At 43.2% G+C, this 21,843-nt stretch overlaps 1 protein-coding gene across 3 annotated transcripts in view; it reads left to right on the plus strand.

The window, feature by feature from the left end:
* The first annotated feature begins 10,958 nt into the window (after nt 1–10,958).
* The window catches only part of ARID5B (AT-rich interaction domain 5B), a 170,798-nt gene continuing 159,913 nt past the window's right edge, over nt 10,959–21,843 (plus strand). The window contains exons 1-2 of one of the 3 annotated variants that reach the window (XM_025202628.1): nt 10,959–11,057; nt 11,771–12,028. In XM_025202628.1, coding sequence (XP_025058413.1) covers nt 11,040–11,057; nt 11,771–12,028 — 276 coding nt within the window. In that variant the 5' untranslated portion in view covers nt 10,959–11,039. Of the gene's footprint in view, nt 11,058–11,278; nt 11,446–11,770; nt 12,029–21,843 lie in introns of those variants that run through there. The other 2 variants (XM_006022361.3, XM_006022362.3) reach the window with 2 other exon arrangements.

Here is a 21,843-nt window from a genome sequence, read left to right on the forward strand (position 1 = left end):
TCCTCTCTTCTTCTGTAGCCTGCACCCTTTCAAGCACAGTGTAGAATGGCCCCCATTCTCTCCCCAGGATCATCTCACACGCTAAGGATGGGGCCAGTCCTACCTGCAACTCGCCACAGAATTCCATCACCCTAATCGGCAAATAACAGCTCCGGAACCTCATCTCCCCACCTAGCATACAGGTCATTGTGATGAGGCCAGCATCCTCCCTCCTTGTCGGTGGGGCGAGATCAGCCCGGAGTAAAGATTGGGAACACCCTGTATCCAGAGTCACCCGAATGGCCTTGCCCCCTATCCAAGCAGTGACTACAGGGCGGTTCCACCCTCCTTCTTGAGTAGTGAACCCAAAGCTGCAGTCCATGGGTTCTCCCTTTTCCATTTCTTTGCCCTTCTCCCGGGGCAGAAGATATCCTGCTGGCCAGTGGCTCAACTCACTTAGGCCCATCCTGCAGTCTCGGGAGATGTGCCCCGTCCGCCCACAACGATAACATACCACCCTTTCGGGGGCCCTGTGCTCGGACCCAACCACTGCTCCCCTTCATTCGGTAGGCTCTCCTTCGAGACCTGTAAGCCTCGTCCACTTCCTCTTTCCTTTTTGGAGTTAGCGAAAGCCTCCGCCAAGTGTAGGGTTTCCTCACTGGTCTGCGGTTGGTGCCTCTGCACCCACCTCTGGGTGTCTTCTTCTAAGTCCCAGAGGAACTGCTCTAGCAAGATTTGGTCCAACACCCCCTCACGGTCAAACTTGCCCACTGGTAACCACTTACGAAGTGAGTCCCATAAGGATTGTAATAAGCCCTGGGGTCGCTTAGCTTCTCTTGGCTTTTGGGCCCAAAATGCCTGCCTGTAACTTTCTGGGGAGATCTCCAGCAGATAGAGTATTGCCGCTTTGACGGCCTCATAGTCCCGGGTCTCCTCTCACGACAGGGTCCGGTAGGCGGCTTGGGCCTGATCAATCACCAATGCACCTAGCTGGTGGCCCCACTGACTATGATCCAGCTCCATCTGGATAGCAGTCCTCTCAAAGGCCTCTATATAAGCTTCAGGGTCATCATCCCTTGTCATGCGGGGCATCTTGAAAAAAGCAGCATTACGCTGCATCCATTCTTGCTGGTGGGCTCCCTGCAATTGTTGCAGCTCCAGCACTTGCCCAATAGCTTGAATGGCTTGAGTAAGCAACTCGGCATGAGCTATCACTGACGGTTGCATCTTGGGTCACGTCTGGGTCGGAATCTCTGTCCCGTTGGTGCCGAAAAGTTCCCAGCCAATGCATCGCTGTGATGTTGGTTGCCTTATGGGTGGTACCACTTGCTGGCAAGGTAGCCCCTCCCCTTGACTCGCCTGCCATGACTTTGGTGTTAAATTCTTACGAGAGGGTTTCAGTGGAGATCTTCCCAGAGGGGCTCCCCGACACGGCTGTACTCACAGTTGTTAGGCGCGATGTTCCACGGGGCTCTGCCTCCCCTACACCCCGTCCACTCGCCAACCAGTCACGTGCTGGTTGGATGCTAGCCTCGGTCTTTCCAGGCTTGCCCCGTAGTAGGCTTCAGGTGGAGGGAAGAGCACGCAGCTGAACAACTTAGCCGGCTCGTGTCCCTTCTCTCTCTGTTCCTCAGATTTCCTTTCTTTCCTTTAGTTGCTTTTCCTCCCTATCCTCTTCAGAAATAATATTCTCCTGGGGAGGAGCGGGATGCGGAGCCACCTCCCCTTCCCCAGCGGTCTCCAGGGGACTTCGAACCCCTCCCCTGCTCTACTTCTTCTAGGGGAAGCACTGGTCTCTCCTGGCCCGCCTCCAGCAGGGAGCTGCTGTGCTTCCCCTGCTCTGCCTCAGTCAGGGGCTCAAAGGTTGCCCGTGCCTCGCTTGCTGGTACTGCATGGGCTACGGCGTGCCTCTTCCCAGCGGAAGCCTCAGCACGCCAGACGTGCTGCCAGCCAACTCTCTCTCCCTCTGGCTCCCCCTCCCCACGGGTCCTGTCAGGGCTTTTAAACATTCCCACAGTGGCCATGCCGGCTGCCGCGATTGGGCCGGCTGCCTGCCGCGTGGGGAACAGCTGCTTAAATAGCCAGCGCACTGCTGAATCTGCCGGAGGTAAGTTCCCCTCTCGGGGGGTCTGTTTCCGGGCTTTGTGCTCCCCGCAGTATTCCCTCGCCTCCTCTCAAGCCCGTGGTGGCACGTTGCCGCCACAATGCTGAACACTCGACTCCTATGAAAGCCAGCATTGGTCCAGTGTTTGGATACTTGGTATCCACTGAGCTTTTGAAATCTGAACTTCCCCAAAATTTTAAGATGTAGGATTTTAGGTCTCGAGTACAACCTTTTCTTTGCAAGAGCTAAATTTTACCTAGCGACCAATTTATAAGGCACTGTATTCTTAAGTAAGGAGCACACCAATGATTAATGACACTTGGCCTGTGTGTGAGAACTGTGTTAATACAATTTATCCAAGCTTGTCTTCCTCATGATACCACTTTCCATACCTCAGTGCTGCTGAAGCTAACGTACACCCTGGAGACTTGAAACAAGGGCAAACACTGAATTTCCATTGGCCAAATGAGGTTCCCCCACCCAAACAAACCCACCTAGGGCCTCATTTAGTGCCTGTTGAATTCAGTGAGAGTTTTGCCACCAGTTCCCTGGGAGCAGGATGGGGGCAGAAAAAAAGCAATGCAGATGATCCCCAGCATTGCTTGAGGGAAACTTAATAAACAAACCAGGAATGTAGAACAAGATTCTATGCTGTCCTGCATTTGTATACTCAGTTAATCCAAAAGTGACAGAGGAACTCAGACATGAATAGAGAGTTGGGGTTTTGTTCCAGTGCTTACAAATTACTTTGTTCATTAAAGAAATATGGGGGTGGGGGAAAAGGAACTCAGGCTGCTTTAAATAATACGGGCAAATAACCAAATAGAAACCTGTTTGTGCCTGCAATGCTGTAACAATTGTTCATGGATATTTTATCAATATGAGAATATAACCTCAGTAAATCTGCCAAGGTCACTGAGACCTAAGGTGAACTGCAGCATAAATGCAATAACTCAGGATAGAAGTTCTCTGTGGGCAAAATTAACTTATATTTGTCAAGGACACTAAAAACATGTCTGACATATTATCTCCATATTCTCCTCGTTTGAAAAAGGTCCTCACCTTTTGAGGTGGTTATATTCACTAGCAACAAGTACTGGGTTCTAATGGAAAGAGTATCACCTGTGTACTGTTCAAACAAGAGAGGCTTCTGTTCTGCTACATTGTCCAGCTGTACTAAACTCCTACTTACATGTGAGGGGGATGAAAGCATACTATTTACATATTTTGATAACTTGAGATGTGTCCATCCAAATGACCAAAACTAAAGGCCCTCTTAAATCACCTCATCTAAGCTTTCCTACTATGTGTCACGATCCATTCAGATCTTCTGCAGACCTTCGAAGCCTGAGAGAACTGATAAAATTTCCAGTGTCACTATATCAGACCAAGCGAAGAATTAAACAATATTCAAGAACTTCTTGCTGAAAATGGCCTACCGATTTCTGAGAGAGCCAAAAGCCTGTTAGCCTGAGCACTGAAGGTGTTATACGAGGAGAAGGGAGTCAGAGGTAAGTGAAACCAAACAATATGGAGGTGACAGGTTAAAGCCGACACCCTGAATTTCTCCTACAAATGAATCGGAAACTAGAATATATTATGGCGTAAGGCCAGAGTGCTTCTTGGGAGAAACACCACTTAACAAGTAAGCAGTTAGATTTGAACTACTTCCAAGCATTTTCAAGGTAAAGACCCATGTAGAGTACTTTACAGCTGTCCAAGCTAGATGAGTTAAAGGCAGGAATCGGTGACATGGTTCATAGTTCTAAACAAAAAGTTTGGAGAAGTTTGCAAAGTTAATACGAGCACTTTTGCTATCTAGGTACTTATTTTGCCTCTATTACTACAGTATCTAAGTTCATCATACTCATTAATGAATACATCCTCACAACTTCACGTTGAAGTTCCAAATAACCCCATTTTACAGGTGGGAACAGAGGCATGGAGAAAATGAATGACTTGCTCAATGCCATTCTGGAAGTATATGAGAACTGAATTCAGGTCTCCTACAAGTCCCTGCCAAGTGCCATAGCCATAGATTGTCTTTCCTTCCCTGAATTTTATCAGGTCTGGGGAAGAAGCATTTTTGGCAGTTGGCCTTCAGATACCAGAGGAAATCCCATCTATCAAAGAGATCACAATAGATCCAGGTCTAGTCTCTCTAATGGAGCAAAGGAAAGATTCCCCTCTTTGGAAAGGCTTATTTCCAGTTAAGTCTTGTGTTTAAAGGGTATGATCATTAAACTGAAGACCTTCCTTTTGTTTTGCACCTCTGTAGATAAATCTGCTCATCGCAGACCCAAACATTTTGACCCCCAGCCTCAGTGAGGTACTTACTGATGCCTGGGTCAGATGGCTGAAAGGTGGTGGTGTTGAGTGGCAGTCATAAAGGATTGAATTTGGTGGTGAGTTAGAACAGAGTCATGAATCAGTTGCAGTACTGGTGGGATAAATAATATGGATAAATATTTGAACATAGAGTTTCTTACAGAAGTACTGGGATATTATATTGAAGAGCTATATGCTGCATTTTACTTTTATTGAATAGTTTGGCTTACAAGTGTACCTACTGTAAATGAAGTGGATGACAACACAGCATCTTGGGGACCTACACCCAGTGCATAATGCATAATTAGCATGTGTCAGAAAAAAAACAATTAATTAGCACCCTTCAGCAGCCTCATCATCTTGTGTATTCTGTGTCCTTATGCTTAAAATGGTGGCAGTGGCACTTTAACTAATGCTTATTGAATGAACTTTAGTTAAAGCACCCCCACCACCATTTTGAAGCATGGGACACTGAATTCATGAGACACTGTGGGCACTTTAATTAGATCGGGTCCCTAGAGCCACTCTAATCCAAGTGCCTCTCACCCACCTCGGAGCATGTGTAAAGACACCCCTTGTGTCTGTGTCATTCTTCTCCCCAACCTATTCTTAGAAGCCAGACTTTTCTACTTCATCATCAGCCGAGACAATTCACATCAACATTACAAAGGTGTTTGGGCAAGGTATAAATAATACTGTATCTTGCTGAAACTGCAGAGGAATTCAGGTGGACATAATACCCTCCCACACTACCTTCACCCAACACAACTGCCATGTGCCTCCTCACCAGGGATTTTTCTGTTATAAAAAAAATCCTCAATTTTCAGACAGAAAAAAAAAAAATCTATATATAGATATATCTATATATTATTGTTTCATTTTAATCATGGAAAAATGTGGATTTTGGGTTACTTTTTTAAAAATCTGAAAATTGGGGATTTTTTTAATCAGAGAAAACCAGGATCCATGCTCCTCACAATGTGCCATGCTGCCCCACACTTCTGTGTTGTGTCCCTCATCGCTCCAGGTCCTATGCCACCCCATGCCTCACCAGGTGGCTTTCTTAGGCCTCATCTGACTGCATTTTCACTTGATACCCAATTCTAAGATTTGTTTTCTCCATGTGGAACAGGTGAAAAAAAGCTCATCTTGGAATTGAGTAAATACAGTAGTAATCATATTGGCACCCAAAGGCTGCACTTACTTTTCACACAATTTTATACTTGGGGCTGAACACCTAGGTTTACAATCCTGTTTTCCTATTTCTTTTTTTCTTTGATTGATCAACAAAAAGTATTTATTATTGCAAGTTAACAAAAATAATAGACAGTAATTGATCAGCTGCAGCTATGTCTTCAAGTTTCTTTCAAAGTCAAGTGGGACCCCCAATACAACAAAACCCTTCAATGCTATGCTAAGCTGTTAATGTAGGCTATCTTTGGACAGATGAGAGCCACCTACTAAAACCACCCACATCGATTTCTTCAGTACTCTGTGATGGGAGATTAATATTCAGAGTTCCAGTTGTTGGCACAAACATTACATTAAATTTTATCAAAACCATGTACTACATATGCCCAACATATGATTTTAAACATGAAATGCTTATTTCTATACCAAATGTAATTAAAAGCATCAAGCATTTGTCCTCACAAAGGATCCAGTCCTGCAAGCACATATGCCCATGCTTAACTTTATGAATGGAATAAGGACTGTAAAGTTAAGCCCATATATAATTGTTTGCAAAGTCAGGGTTTGCAAATTTTGCCTCATGGGCTTCAATGGACAAGCATCATAAGCACTTTTCAAGATAATTTTCCTCTTTAAAAGATTGTTTCTCAGCTTTGAAAAAAATCCTGGGCCACTTAAAAAAAATTCCACTCTCCATAATTCAGGAAGAAAGACTTCCTCCATGTTTAGTTAATTGAATTCCCAGTCTTTATCAAACAGAGATACAGAGAAGTTTACTATTAATAAACATGCTGGGCTCTCTCCCAAAGATAAAGATATTTTTGCCCTCAACAGCTTGCAGTATAAAAAAGTCCCATTGTCGATCATTTGTAGGACAGTGGCAACCACAAGACTCATGTTGGATCAAGGGCCTGACTCATGTCAGATCATGGTGCTGCAGAAACACACAGGCTCCTGCCCCCTAAAAAACCTTGCGATGAAAATAAATAAATAAATAAAATTGTGAATTATTGAAAACATCATTTTTAACAGACTCCTTTTAAAAAAATGCCGAGCAGCATAAGAAATGCCAGCTCGGAAAGTGATAAGCGCCTTAAAATAGTAGTCTGCAGTGAGAGTGCTTCATTTACAGCTAGGGTCGCCACAATAAACAAACCCTATAATAAAGTAGGAGCAAAACCAGGCAAGGGACCAAAAGCAAAGCCAAGGTGCTACACAAGCTCCGAGCACTAGAGGTCGCAGGGAAAGCATTGACCCGAGTCACCCGGCTGATTCCTGCCCTGAAGCAATAGACTTGTTGCTGCCTCACGTTAGCAGCAGCCTGGGCTATGGTATATTATGATGTACATATTAATGATGGGTATGACGGCAGGAGTAAGGACAGAGGTTTGATTGGTTTTCCCCCCTCTTCCATGGCTGCGATGGATTTGCTGGGAGGAGGGGCACGATGGCAAAAGAATCCTTGCCTGTAGATGCTGCCCAAGACTAAGAGTACCTGCTGACCTTGTTGGGGGCTGCGTTGGCTTGGGGCGGGGGCTCATCTCGAGAATCATTAGAGGGGGGTCGCTCAGCCACAGATTTTCCGGATCCTCTGTGCAGACACAGCCCTGCCCAGTCCTATAGGAGCTAGAGCAGGATGATTATGATCACTGCATTAATTCTGCAAAGCATCCCCCCGCCCCACATCTCTTACGCGTTTCTTTTTTCTTCTTCTTCTTTTTCTTCCCCCGATTGCGCACACTGACGTGTCTGACATTTTGATGGAGATTACTGGACAATTTGCTTCCTTGCTCTGATCTCTGGTATCGCCGGAAAAATAAGAGGTTCCTAGCAGGGGGGAAAATAGGGGGTGGAGGAGGAAAGGGGAAAACGGGAGGGGCAGGTGGGGGACAACTGAGCCTGCTTGAATTCCCAGTCTTTATCAAGCAATTCACTCACCATTAAAAGAGAGCTGCAATTGCAGATTCAAGCCACATGCGGTAGTGTGTAGCAATTAGTACATAAACTGCTGACTAAAGTACTAAAACATGAAGTATTATTGAAGTCAAGGTCAAAAATGCTTCAGTTGTCTTGGAAAAAAATAGGTGGGGGAAGGGAAGGCGGGACATTTGCACTTTCCAGTGACGCTCCAATCCCTGCCCACTAGACTTTTTATGACAGCGTTTATTACAGCTGAAGCTTCCCTAATTATTTCACTCCTTGTTTTGTAAGTAACCTAATCCTCCAGTTACTTTATGAAAAGGTTCAGAGACATTGACTAACCTGCCCCCCCCCCCCCAAATACACACACCCCTTATTCTTCAAGAAAACAGATAACAAGGCGATCCAGGCTTCTTTTTTGCAAGAAAAGCAATAATAGAGAGGCGTGTGGGTGCAGTTTACTGTATCTCTGAATAGGAAACACACTAGAAATGGTTGGGAATATAAACACTAAACAAAAAACCCCCTCTTATTTCCCTTTTCTACTCAGTAAGGCCCTGCTACAGGCTCTGGTAGATACACAGAACAGTTGCTTTCGTGCTGTCCTGAATGGATTGTCTTTCTACACCATTCAATCTGTTTATGAGTATTTACTTTACATTAGGAGAGAGCTCCTGCACTGCAGGAGTTTGGTGCTTTCCCCTGGGTGTCAGTGTCTGAAGCCTTACATCTGCTCTGTGATTGATGGAGCCTTGAATACACGTTATTACTCTTTCACAAGCAGAAATCAAACAGGCTATTAACTACATTACTTCAAAGAACAGTTTCAATACAATCTACTTATCTTAATTGAAACTTTCTTTGTATGGATATTTGCAGAGGAGATAATTTACAGGTGCGGAATAGGCATCGCATTTGGAAAAGGTAAAGCAGGAAAGGATTTACAACGGGATATATTTTTGTTAAATGCCCATTATAAAAAACAACAAACCCTGAACGCCAGCTTTTATTTGAGGTAGGGTTTTTTTCTGGGGAGGGGATCTGTCTTTATGGCCGAGTTCTGGCTTTATGCAGCGTGAATCTAATTACAGAATTGCAGCTGTTCACAACTATCCACTGCAATTGTTAACATCAGAAAACCCCAATCACAGATTTTTTCCCCCTACAAGGACTATGCAGTATGCAGTACGCTGGAGCGCCTACCTTTCCCAGACAGTGATACAGTGTTTCCAATTAGCTAAAAGTATCTTCTAGACACTTTAAGACCACAGCGTCAAACAAAACAGAAGTTGCTCAGCTGCTGTAAAACGTTGTGCATTAAGAGGAAAAAGGTTAATATACAATAGAGGAATGCCCGGAGGCATTCTATTGAGGTTTCCTGCATAAATGCTGCTGCATTGCTTATACAGGAAACTGACTCAGAGTCAATCTTAAATATGATCTTGTCAAAATACTGCAACCCAAGTTCTCTAAAACAAGCGCACTTCAACTACACTAGCTGTTTACCAGAACAATGCACAACCTAATACACATATCAATCACATCTCATGTTAAAAGCAATCTTTAAATGCCTTCTGGCCACCTATGGGCACACTATGTAAAGATGACTGAAGTAGGTTGATCTAATTAAATGCATGATGTATTTACTACCTTATAAAGTCAAAAGAAAAAAGTGGACTGTAATTTCATTCTGTAACCACATATTCTCTAGAATATAACGTTGAGATGAAATTTCAAGAAAAATTCATTAAAGAATGATGCCCACAGATCATCTAACTTACTTATGCTGAATGAGAAAAGAACAGCATAAATTGTTGTTATGGAGCCTCCTACATCTGGCTGAGTTGTAATATTACTTTAAATTATTAAAATAGTTTTCGACAGCTTCCAGTTCTTTGGCATGGGCTTTTATTTCTTGCTGTAATCTGAAGACCTGCCATTTTCTTTCGTTTATCTCTCTGTATACAGAAACAAGCTGGATCTTGCTTTTATTCCTTCCCTATGTTTTTTTTAAGTGTAGGGTTCAGATAAGTGCTCTAATTCGCAGTAAAATGAGGACATGCATTATAAATATCTATAGGGGTGGCTCTACTGTAAAGCCTCCAGTCGCTGAGGATCTCCATGTGTCCCCACTGCTCCGCTTCCACAGTATTAACTTCAGCCACGTGAATATAAATTTCATTAAAGTAATCCTGTTTCAGCTAGACGCTGTGGCTAGAGGTGAAACGTTGCGAAAGCGTTAAAAATAGCTTACTAGTAATTTCAACATCCTGTAATTTTATCACAGATCAGGTTTCAACTGTCATACTGTACAGACCTTACTCCCCATATCTCACATGTTTACTCTGTACCGTGCCAGTCCTACTGGGGTCGGCTCGGTGCCAATATGACAAAACTGGGGGACAGAGGGAGACAGAGAGGAAAGAGTGCACCATTTTCCAGCCACCCTGAGAAACTGCATGTGAAAGCTGGCAGTGGAGACCCAGGCTGCTGAATTGGTGCTGGGCTTTGCTATTTGATTGCAGTGGTCGCTGTGCCTTTCCCTTGTTCTGTCGTTCTTAAGTTTCTCAGTGTTTGCATAATAACCCGACATGCAAACCTCGCAATGCTTCAGGGCTCCAGAACAATAAATATACACATTTAAAGCCTTTATTGTCTCACGGTTCATGCCCTTGGTTTTAAACAGCTTAATTTCTAGTTGTATTTAACTAGTTTCCAAATGGATTCCCCCCCACCCCCCGCCCCTTCTCCCCCTCCTCCCAGTTCCAAATTGTTACAAGGTAGCTCCAGCTCTCTAGTGTGTGAGTGAGGGTATGCGTTTAAGTCAGTATTCCTGTAGCACTTGGTTATATAAACGCATTATAATTTGAGAGCGCCCTTGGCACAGATCAGCATTGTAAACACGTACGAGTGTATATACTTCAAAATTAAAGAATGCACACGCAGATCTGGGAGCAGCCTGAATTTAAATTCCGACCAGCCCACTGCTCTCATGTATTGATTTCTCATGCATCGGTTATTGTTCCCATCCCTAAATGCAGTAGCTGTCAGTTCAATAGTGTTTGCAAAAATCCCGCGATTGGGGGGGATGTGCCTCTGTCCCTGTGTGTGTGCTCACTTATCCCCCTCTTTTTTGCTGAGTCCTTTTTTTTTTTTTTTTTTGCAAAGCGAACAAATGCATTAATATTTATATGTTTATATAATCGATAACCCACTTTCTTCCTTTTCCCAGAGAAAAAAGAGGCATCCAACAGCTAATGTAACAGATTAAGTTCCTTGGAAATATGGCAGTGAGGGAGCGCAATGTAACTATCAAACAAATCTGCATGCTAATAAAAGCAAATCTGCTAAAGAGAATTAGAAAGAAGAGCAGCGCCCCTGAATCTCTGCAGGAAATGTTCTTTATATTAGACATATACAAGCAGGTCCTGTCAGATCCCCAGCGGAGCCGGGCAGCCTTTGTGCCCATGAAAAATGGAAGGGTGACCCTGTGCATCCCCCGGGCGGCTTTCCAGGAATGAAACCAGGTTCCCGAGTAGGCAGCAGCGTTGGAAGATTTTTGCGGGTTTACGATCCCAGTTTTGTCTTGATCTATTTGCCTCTGTCCTCCGCTCCGGCTCAACCCCCACCCACCCTGCCAATTTGATCGGGGAGCAATTGGGCGGAAATCCCGCCCTCCCCCCTCCCGATTTCACTCGTCTGGGAAATTGGGGTTCAGGAGAAATATTGGGCTGCTTTTTCGCTCAATTTGGGGAAGCTGGAGAGGCGCGGTTGGGGTTTTATATTGAGGCTCCAGGCTGGCTGGTGGAGGAGAGAGCTTTCCCCTGCCAGGACCTGATGCAATCCATTCAAGCCAACAAGTTTGGAGAGAATGTTGAGTTCAATCAATTCAGAACGTCGAGATGGAGCCCAACTCGGTCCAGGTATCGTCTGCTCCGCGCCCCCCGCCCCCGCCCCGGGGCCCCGCCAGCCTCGCATGGACCCCACAAACTTTCCAACAAACTTTGCCCCTCTGCACCCCGAAAAGGCATCCCCCCGCTTTTTAAATTCCTCCACTGATCACACAAATTGGTATTATCATAAGGTGATGGCGATTTTTTCCCCCTAGAGATCTTTACTCCTCATCCTGGGAGATCTCATTCCCACCTCTAGTCCGTGTATGATCTAGCTGAGTGTCTCTAGCATTTTTTTATTATGATGATATCCTATTTCTTTTATTGAATTGATTTTTATTTTTTTCCCCTGCAGTGGGTCGGCTCTCCGTGTGGTTTGCACGGACCTTACATTTTCTACAAGGCTTTTCAGTTCCACCTTGAAGGCAGACCAAGAATTTTGTCCCTTGGCGACTTCTTCTTTGTAAGATGTAAGCCAGAGGATCCGATTTGCATAGCGGAGCTCCAGCTGTTGTGGGAAGAGAGGACTAGCAGGCAACTTTTATCCAGCTCCAAACTTTATTTTCTCCCAGAAGATACTCCCCAGGGCAGAAATAGTGACCACGGCGAGGTGGTAAACATATCTCTCTCTGTATGTGTGTGTCTGTGTCTGTGTCTCTGCGTGAGACTGGATTTTTTTTTTCCTGCTTGTAATGTTTATTAAAGGACAGGATTGAAATGTTCCCTTCTGCAGACAACGTGAAGCATGTTAAAGGGGTAGTGCCACTACCAGGGACTAGAGCTGCTTCCCATTGTAAGAGTTTGCAAGGCAGCTTCACACACAGGGGGTGCGATTCATCCTGAGGGGCGTTCAGCAAAGATTAAATAACTTGTTTGGGGGGTGGGGGATTATTTTTAATGATCCATTTTTACCCCTTGCTGCTGCTGTTTGAACGTCACATGCTTTGCTGCGTATGTGTGTGTGTTTATCCCTCCTAATTTCAGTGCTTGGTCTGGGATTTTTTTTTCTTGTGAATTTAGATATTGTTCACATTTTTTTAGTATGCGATATGTTTAAGAGGGCGGAAATTACGAAATGGAGGCTGAGTGAGATCAAAAGCTATTGAGCTGGCAAAGACGTGTTGAATAAAGTGATAAATGACAGGTACTGGAATAATACATTCAAATAACTTGCAGATATGCCTGGGCGTATTTCAAAGCACTCATGTAACCAGCACAAATACGTTAAGCATTAACAACTATCTCTCTTTACCAATACATTTTGCTTGATGTGCTAGTTTAAAATTACTATGAAAAAGTGGACATTTTCCAGGTTAGTGTTGAAATCAAACCTTGTATCGTTTCCCTGGCTTGCACCCAGGAGAGCCCCGGTGCCTTGCACCCGGGAAAGTTTGATTAGAAGTGCCCCAGAAGTGCAAAGCCAAGGGACATCAGATCGCCTGGAGCCCAGAGCCTACGTTTACAGTGTATTCTTCCAGCTCTGTAATTTCATGTATGACCGCAATTCTGCTGGCTACTCCAGTCAGCTGACTGCACTGTTACTGAGGAACTATTTTTGTGTGCTGTACAAACAGCGCTATGTTTATGCGGAGAGATGGGCAGTCCAGTAATGATCAGAAGAGCCAGATGTGGCTGCAACAATATTTCAGTGCAAACATGGGGGGCTGGAAGCCTTCCTCCTTTCCACAATAAGCCCCCATACAATCTGAACTGCCAGTTCCTTCAACACTCCATAGTCTGATGGAGTTAATTGTAGGGGGGGGTTTCTCAACCCCACCTTCCTCCAGAAGTATCAAGTTACTCATTCCTATTACAGCTCCTTAATTACTGTAGCCTGTCAAATATTTGCCTTGGATGCTGCTTCTTCTGAAACAAGTCCCTAGTTCTTGATGTCCTACTTTTTGTAAATTGTCCATCTTTCCTGATGTCAGAGTTGACATTTTGGAGCATGGAGAGGTTATTGAAAAATACGAACAGGTTGACCTCTCCTCTGCTGAGAGCTCTTCTGTCCCCTCCCCCTGTCCAACTTTCCTGTGCAGCTGTCTCTCTTCCCCTCCCCCTCCCTATTTCTTATTATTTGCTTTTCAAATTTATTACTTCAACATGGTCTGTGATCTGGAAAAGGGAAGGATTAAATATCCAGAAAAGACTACAAGAATAATAGACATTCTCCTAAACCAGACAGGAAATCGTTGAGGATTGTATTAGATATTTTGTGGGAAGTTCTTTTGACATATAGTTGAATGTGCATTGTTTGTTTGTTTTTAACTCCCCTCTGTCACAGTGTCACTCTGCTCACTCTGCTTGCAATTTCAAGTGGGAACCCTTTTCTTAAGAATAAGGAGATGACAGTGAAAGACAGATGCTTTAAAATTGCTGATGATTAATATTTAACAGCAAAAGCTGCATGTATATGAGTGCTTTACATGCAAGAGTTTTGAAAGGGAGGGAGTGAGGAAGGGAACAAATCATTTTAATATACCTTAATGATCAGCTCATGTTACTATGGTATGAACATCAGAGAAAATTAATCCTACCATTATAAAGAAGAATGTATACAGTAAAGAAGAATCTATACAGTAATTCTCAGCTGCATGTACATTCCTAATAACATGCATGATTTGATTTTTTTTTTAAATACAAAGTGCTGGTAATTAGCTGAATGATTATACTTGTGTATTTCATTGGGGCTTTAAGTGATGTCATTCTGAATTATTCAACCATATGAAAACAATTTTCATTTGAGATAATGGCATGCCTTGAAATTATGCAAATGATTATTGCATTGTATAGAATAATTATGACAAATGCAAAGCAGGTAGAAAGTTTCCTAATACAGTTCTGTTTTACACCCCGGTGATGTCATTTCCCCTCTGGCCTAAGTTAGTCATTCATTAGCAGAGTAGCAGCAGCAGAAACAGCAACAGCGATACTTCTTTGGCAGAGAGCCTACAGAAACTAGTATTGAGAGCCAGGGCCTAGAGAGGGCAACCTAACACTCCCATTAAGAAATGTACTTTGTTTTCACTTACTCCATTAACTTGTTTATATACATTGAAATGATTTTTTTATCATGGATTTTAAAAAGCTTTGAATGATAAAAATGTTGTTCAGAAACACGTAGCTAAAAGACAAAAGGCTTTGTGCAGATTGGCACTTGGTTACTTAAAGAAAACATTTTTCATTCTTTACTAACATATAAAACAATCATTTCAAGTACCTAAGCCTAAGTAATAATTCTTCTATGTAAATGATATCAATATCTGTTCCTAAAGCATAAGCAGAGCTGGGTTTAGATCCAAGATGTTTTGTAATCCTTTGCCTATTTTCTCTATATAGAAATGCAGTTCTTGAGTTACAGGTAATTTATAATTATAGTAAAGACATTCTTCTTGGCTATGGCTTTAAACTCCTCCATTTGCATTGAAGAAAACTAGGATAGAGTGAGATTGAGCTTTTATGTGTATTGTAAATCCACTGTGTCAAAGGTTTTCTGTGATGTCAAAGGTCAACAGAGGCACTTGCTGTGAGTAAAATTGTTGATTAGCAGAGCAACTGGTCTTATCGTAGACTTTTGATCAAGCCAGTGAGAGGTTTAACCATTGTCACTGGCAGATATCTTTACTGGTCAAATGATTAGTAGCACCAGCTTTTTTGTAAATGTTGTGTTCTCACTATTAATGAATAATTTCTCACAGTTGTGGTATTCAGTCAGTGACTGCTCAGAAGGGGAAATAACAAAGTAGGTGTGTAATGGTTCTGTTACTCAGAAATTTCTGATGGCATGTTTTATCTGATTGCCAAATGTCTGAGCTAATCAGAGATAAGTGTAAATATAAGTCTTTTTATAGCCAGTTGAATTCATCATCCATATTTAAATATAACCCTCTGTGCTGTTAAAACTGGATGTCACTGTGCACTTGAGCCTCAGTCCAGGAAAACACTTATGCTTAAAATTAAGCATGTGCTTAAGTGTTGTCCTATTGCAGGTGCTTCTCATTCTCTTAAAATTCACTGTATGCCTAAAAGGCACATCAGAGCTCCTTCAGACCATTAAGCAAATGAAAGTAAAGTTGAGATTGTGAGCACCCGTCAAGTGCAGGATCAGGATCTTAATGGGTTTAAAGTGAAGGTATTAATGACACAAAATTAACCAAACAACAGAGTTGAACATATGGAACCCCATTTACCTGCATGGAAATAAGAATAGAACAGAGCCCTCTGTCAGGGTTATGTCGATTTATGCCAAGAGTGATTCTTGTTTACTTAGTAAAAATTACCCATTTATTTTGAGAGGAGGCAACATTCCCAAAGGCACAGTTCTCCAACACTGTCATGAAATTCTGCACACAGGCACTCCCTGTAGGTCTGAATTCTAGGACTCTGCCTTTCCTACTGAGGTGCCAGATGTGGTGAGATCTCAGCTGAATATCATCTATCTCCCCTGTAGAGGAGCTGTGCATTCAGAAGGATGCTACTATCATTGTGGTTTTTTAAATTGTAGTACCCTCCCTTCAGCATGCAAAAAAGCCACGGGAGGGCCAACATTAGACAGAAAGGAGGGATGTGGTGCTCCCACTCATCTAATGGGGCAGGAAAGTGAGGTTTGCCTTCTGGTGTAGTAAAAGTTGTTTTCATTCTCCAGGTCTGTGGGTGTCCCAGGGTCCATAAGGAAAGGCTTTAGATCCAGAGGGTGGTCCATGACTCATGCTCAGGGACACCTTAAACTGCCTCCACTGCCTAATTTTTGGGCTTGGGTGTATACTGAGCAGCAGCAGGAGGGTAGAACGCACTTCTCAGTGTTGACACGGGGGCAACACAGGATGTTCTCGAAGTTCCCTTCAGGAGTCATGTTGTCACAAGCTCTTAAGTCTCCTCTGTCCCACTACCGTTATTTTACAGCCTGGTCCAGCACAGCCCTTAAGCACATACTCAACTACTGCCATTATGAATACCTGTGTAGTTGTCTAGTTGAATATCATGCTTAAAGTGAAGTGCATGCTCCAGTACTTCCCCGACCCTGTACTTTAAGAAGAGATGGGCGCACCAGTTGGGAACTAACATAAGATAATGCTGCCAGATTGATGTAATTTTATGGGGCATCAGGAGGGAATGGTCTCACTGGGTTTGCTGAGAACTGATGCCATATGAGCAGCCCTCCTATTTTCTCAAACCCCTTCCTCCCACCAAATCCACAGGCACCTCCCAAACTGGCCCTAGGCTCAATCCACTCAACCCAGTCAGCACAAAGCTCCAAACCCGTGAGCTCATATACTGTAGACTTAGAGAAAATGGGGGTTGATGCTGTACCAACTTATGACCACCCCACTCAGCAACCCAACAGCATTGTAGCTGAGGTTTCCCATAGATTTTTCTGCTCATTTAATCCTCTTCATTGCAATAAACTGAGGGGGCAATATGACTCTATAAAATTACTGACCTTTGCTGAAGCGATTCTAGAATGGAATGCTTGTTAGCAACTTGTATTTTCATGTTTTTAAAGCTGTCAGCACTAATTAGGCTATACTTTAAAAAACATATCAAAATCAGTGCTCATTAAATCCAGGGACGGTATTTGATATGAAGTGTACACTCTAAAAAATTAATTTACTTAGGATGACATGTCATTCTTTTAACTACGTTGTTATTAATTTTACTTGCTTGGCTTATCCTATTAGCGATAAAATGCTTTAAGTGCATTTATGAAAATCTAGTTTAAAATCAATGTTTACTTCAAATAAATCTATTTTACCATGTTTTAGAATGATCTTGTCCCCCTTACATTTTTTTAAATTTGACTCCATAAAATGTGTAATGTGTAATTACCAGAGTCAGAATGTTTAGGAGAGCAACATATTCCTAGTTCATTCATTCAGTTAGGAGCCTGTTCTTACAGTGTTTCTCAAGTTGGGCAGTATCTTATTGCTCAGAGAACCATACTGATGTCAAAGGGACTACTCTCCTGAGGAATGCTACTCAAGTGAATAAAGATAGCCCTTAATCTGGCCCCTAAATATTTGTTGCAGTCTCACATACATGGTCAGGTATTTCTACCTTTCTTGAGAAATCTGCCACTCTGCTTGCACAGTAATAGATTTTTCAAGATATATAGGGATTTGTGCCCTCTTATTTGAAATTAGAATTGAGTCCTTTCCTTAGATACCAAAATGTGTATCTTATACCCAGGTCTGTCAAACACAGTAATGACAACACATTTCAAACATGCAGATTATGATTATTAAAGGGTGCTTTAAAAATCATGCTAATAGCATCAATTTCCAATGTACACTTGCTCAAATTAATTCAGCTTTGAAAATCAAGCGCAGTGTAATAGCAGCATTAGAGATCTGACATTTGTCATAAAATATCATGGTTTTGGTAATTGCATAGCCACTCTTTATATTTTTATCTCTCTCACCACCAGTAACATATACTGGCAAAGAAAGAGAGCAATGACATTACTCAGGGAAGCCACATGTTGCTAGCCATTAGCCTGCAGTCTGGTGTCCATGGTCACTTAAACAGATTTTTTCCCCTTTATCTTCATTTTTCAGAGTATTCAGACTGTAAAATGCACCCACTGCTCTCTACAGTTGCTGTTCCCAGTCTGATCAGTGGCACAAAACATTAAACTCTTGTCTTTTGAGAATAATAGGCTTTACATGGTACACCCTCAAGCATGTTGAGATACTGTGCAGGCTGGAAAATAAAAATGTTCTAATTGTGTCTTTTAAATAAGCATAGGAGTGAATTAATTAGACTATATTTTGTCTTTAGTTGCTTAGTTACACAATAGTATTCCTAAGCACAAGTAAGATAAATTGGCTCTTTTTGTGCTGCTTGTCCCTTAATCATAATTACTGTATTGCTCAGGAGAGTAACACATACATAGATTTTGCATTTTTAATAATATTCAGACAATATGCATATGATATAGAAAGTATGTTCTGGTTCAAGCTCTTATATGCTTTTATTCAGGAAGAAGTTCTACTATTATGGGAGTAATATTTGTATTAGTTGCTCAGAGATGTAGTTCTGGGAAATACATAATTGAAATATTCTTGAAATGCTTATTCTGGCCTTTTCATTCGTATTCAAAATAACAATGCCTTTAGTCTCAGAACAGTCATACATACTTAATTTAAGAGTTTTTTCTTTGCGTGTGTGTGGGTTCACACCCAGTTTTAACCCTGCAGAAACTAGACATATGTGTGATTCATAGTGTCATATCAAGTTGAGCTTTTTATTTTGTAGCTAAAATGTAGTCAGAAGGTCAGAAGAACATTGGCATTTTATGGCATTCATCCGCTGACCTTAATGTTTGGCAGGCATCCATGTTTCTATGTGAAGGTGCCAGGGTTATAGATAATAAAACAGTTTGTTTTCATTTTGGGGATATTTTAGCCCTTCTGGACAATGTGTAGTCTCTCCTTCCTGGGGGGACTGGTATGGGTAAGCAAAGAACTTAATTTCTGTCTACCTTGTTTAATGTTGGCTGTAAACAATGGGCAGATTGATATAGATATTGAACAATGGAAGATTCTGGCAAGAAACCCACTGTACATGCTCAGTAGATGTATGTGAAAATTGGCTCCATTGTTCTGTTGTATGAAAAGCAAGTAAATTATTTACAGATATTTGCTAATTAAAGCACATATTGTTTTACCAGCACAATAGAACACAATACAACAAAAGACAAAAGAATAGACTTGCATAATTTAAACCTGCTAATGCAATGTACTCCTTGTTAAGAAAAATATAATTATGTAATCTGCAAGGAAGGCTCTTCATACTGTAACTGTAGTAGGCAAAATTACCAATGAATTGCCTGTCAACTTGCCTAAAGTAAAACAACTACTTGAGGTCTGTAAGCCATCTGATGGGAAAATGTTTTGACTGAAACCTATTTTTATCCTTAGTGAGAACTTCTATCTGCACAGGCAGATATAAATTCAATTTGAACCTCCATTCAGAAAAAAATAGGAGTTGCTATAGAAATCAGAAATCTAAGTGTTTGTGCTCTTCCTTCTAAACACCTTTCCTACACACACCACATTTCCTAGTATCCCACAAAGACCCAGCACCACTCCACTACTTATTTTATATGATTTATTTTGGAAATACTAAATCATGAAGCGGAGGCTGTATAAATAGTTATTAATACAAAAGGGACTGAATCCTTCATCCTTTTTATTATTTTACTTGTATCCTTTGTTTTGGCTCCTCACCTTGTTTTTGGTTCCTGACAGATTGAGAAGGACATCATGGGTCCTAGTGCCTTTAGACTTTATGTTTTGACCTTCATTAAGTTTCTAACAAATGTATAAAGTAAATACAACCTAGTACGCAAATTTGGAAAAGGGAACAACACCAGTCACCTGAATGTAATGAGGTCATTATAGCTCTTTAAAATAATTGTTTGAAGATTACAGATTAAAGAGCCTGTTTTGACCCTTCTAAATTCTAGCCTGTGTCACTTAAACTCCCATGTCATACATATTTTCGTTCAGGCTTTATTCTATTCAGTATTCCTAAGTACTTGAATGAAGAATGGTGGGCATATAAGTGTTGTTTTGATATGTGTATGTAGGATTTTACTCCTAGCACACATGCATCTTAAGGGTGACTGATGTGTTATTAGATGCTAAGGGAGAAGAGCAAGCTGCCCAAATGCCCTCCCAATGGGCTGCATATGTCCTAGAATAGGAGTGTGTGTCAGGAAGTGGGAGGGACGTTTGTGGATGCTGAACCCGAATAAGGACTTTGAATGGAAGGTGGAAATGAAAGCCTTAGCTGGCACTTAAGGCAGAGGATTGGGGATTCAGGAGGTCTAGGTAGGTCTGTCACCATGGGCAAATCATTTAAACTCTCAGTTACCCCATCTGCAAAAGGAAACAGGTCCTTTATCATGTAGTTGTCAGGCTTAATTTGATAATGTTCAAAAAGTGCTTTTGATGGAAGTTGCTGCAGAGGACTAAAGGAATGTCAGCCATGGATCTAGCCAAATTTTTCTAATGTAGTGCTACAAGTGCTACCTCATTTGTAGCCCCAGAAGTTGCAGGTCTGACATCCTTTCCAGCTAGGGTCACTTCATGTTACCAGTAGATGCAAAAAGAATCCAGCTTGGAGCATCTTATTCTTCCTAAAAAGCAGAACTTTTCTGGAACAAAGCTATAAACTGCTAATTATTGTATAGCCCTACAGTCCTAAAAGGTATTCCCCTAAGATGGCTGTCACGGTGGGGTCCGTCAGGAGGGCCGTGATCTCCTTACGGCCCCCTCACCGTGCCAAGTCGGCCCAAGGGCACCCTCAAATTCTCGCCCGCCACGTCTTTGCTGTTTATGGGGTGCTCCTCAGACACCCTAGCCTTATGGGCTACGCACGGCTCCTACCAACCCCTAATACCATGCCCCAAGCCTCGCTGATGTACCAGACGTTGGTCCGTCAAAATACACGCCCGCTCTCCCGGGCCTCCTCTGTGATCTAGCCCACTCCGGGCTCTCTCTCCTGATATACAGCCCCTCACTGGGACTCTCGTCGAGCCCACTCTGGGCCTTCTCTAAAAGTGTTGTCCCGCTCAGGGACCCTCTAGCGGGTCTCCGGTCCTCTAGGCCAACCGCACGGCTACCCTCTTCGATCCCGGCTCACCGCACTGCTATCCGCTTTCTCCAGGGACCACCGCAGCACCTCGCCTTTCTCCTGGGGCGTCGTACTACTAACCCCTTCCGTCGGGGTCCACCGCAGCACCCTGCCCCTATCTGAGGGCTGTTGCCGCACTAGCCTACGGCCGTGCTCGCTACACCCATCTTGGGCTTCTCAGTATGGCGCTCCCCCTCCTCGGGGCTCGCCGTGCCCACCTTGGGCTTCTCAATAGTCCCCCTTCTGGGGCTTGTCGCGCCCGCATTGGGTTTCCTAGTAATATTGCCCCCTCCCTGGGGCTCATCGTGCCCGCACTGGGGCGTCTCAGAGCTGCCCCTTTCTGGGGCTGGGGTCTACGTACCCCACACACAACCCGGGGTCTATGTTCCCCGCCCACAACCCACTGGTTGCGCAAGCCGGCACCGGGGTTCCCCTTAAAGTACAGTGCCCTCACTCAGGCGCTGGGGCCCCACCCCTCTGGGGTCCCTATGAGGCCTCCTCCAACCCCTACAGCCTCACCCAAACCTCCGGTGTAATATCAAAGCCGAACATAAACTCGAACCTCCTGGCTATAACTCAACATTGCTCAACTCTTGATCGAGCGGTACTTGCTGTTAAGCTTCTCTCCTCATCCTAACTCCAGGAGCTCCTGCCCCTTTGGCTGCTGGCAGAGAACTGCCAGCCTGGCCTCAGCCCTGGGCTTTATAAGGGCCAGGCCCTGCCTCCTACAGGCAGCTGGCTCTCCTTAGTTGCTCCGGCCACCCGCCGCCGTGGCCCTTATGTTCTTCT

This window comes from Alligator sinensis, unplaced genomic scaffold, assembly GCF_000455745.1.
Source record: "Alligator sinensis unplaced genomic scaffold, ASM45574v1 scaffold674_1, whole genome shotgun sequence".
Classification (NCBI taxonomy): domain Eukaryota; kingdom Metazoa; phylum Chordata; order Crocodylia; family Alligatoridae; genus Alligator; species Alligator sinensis.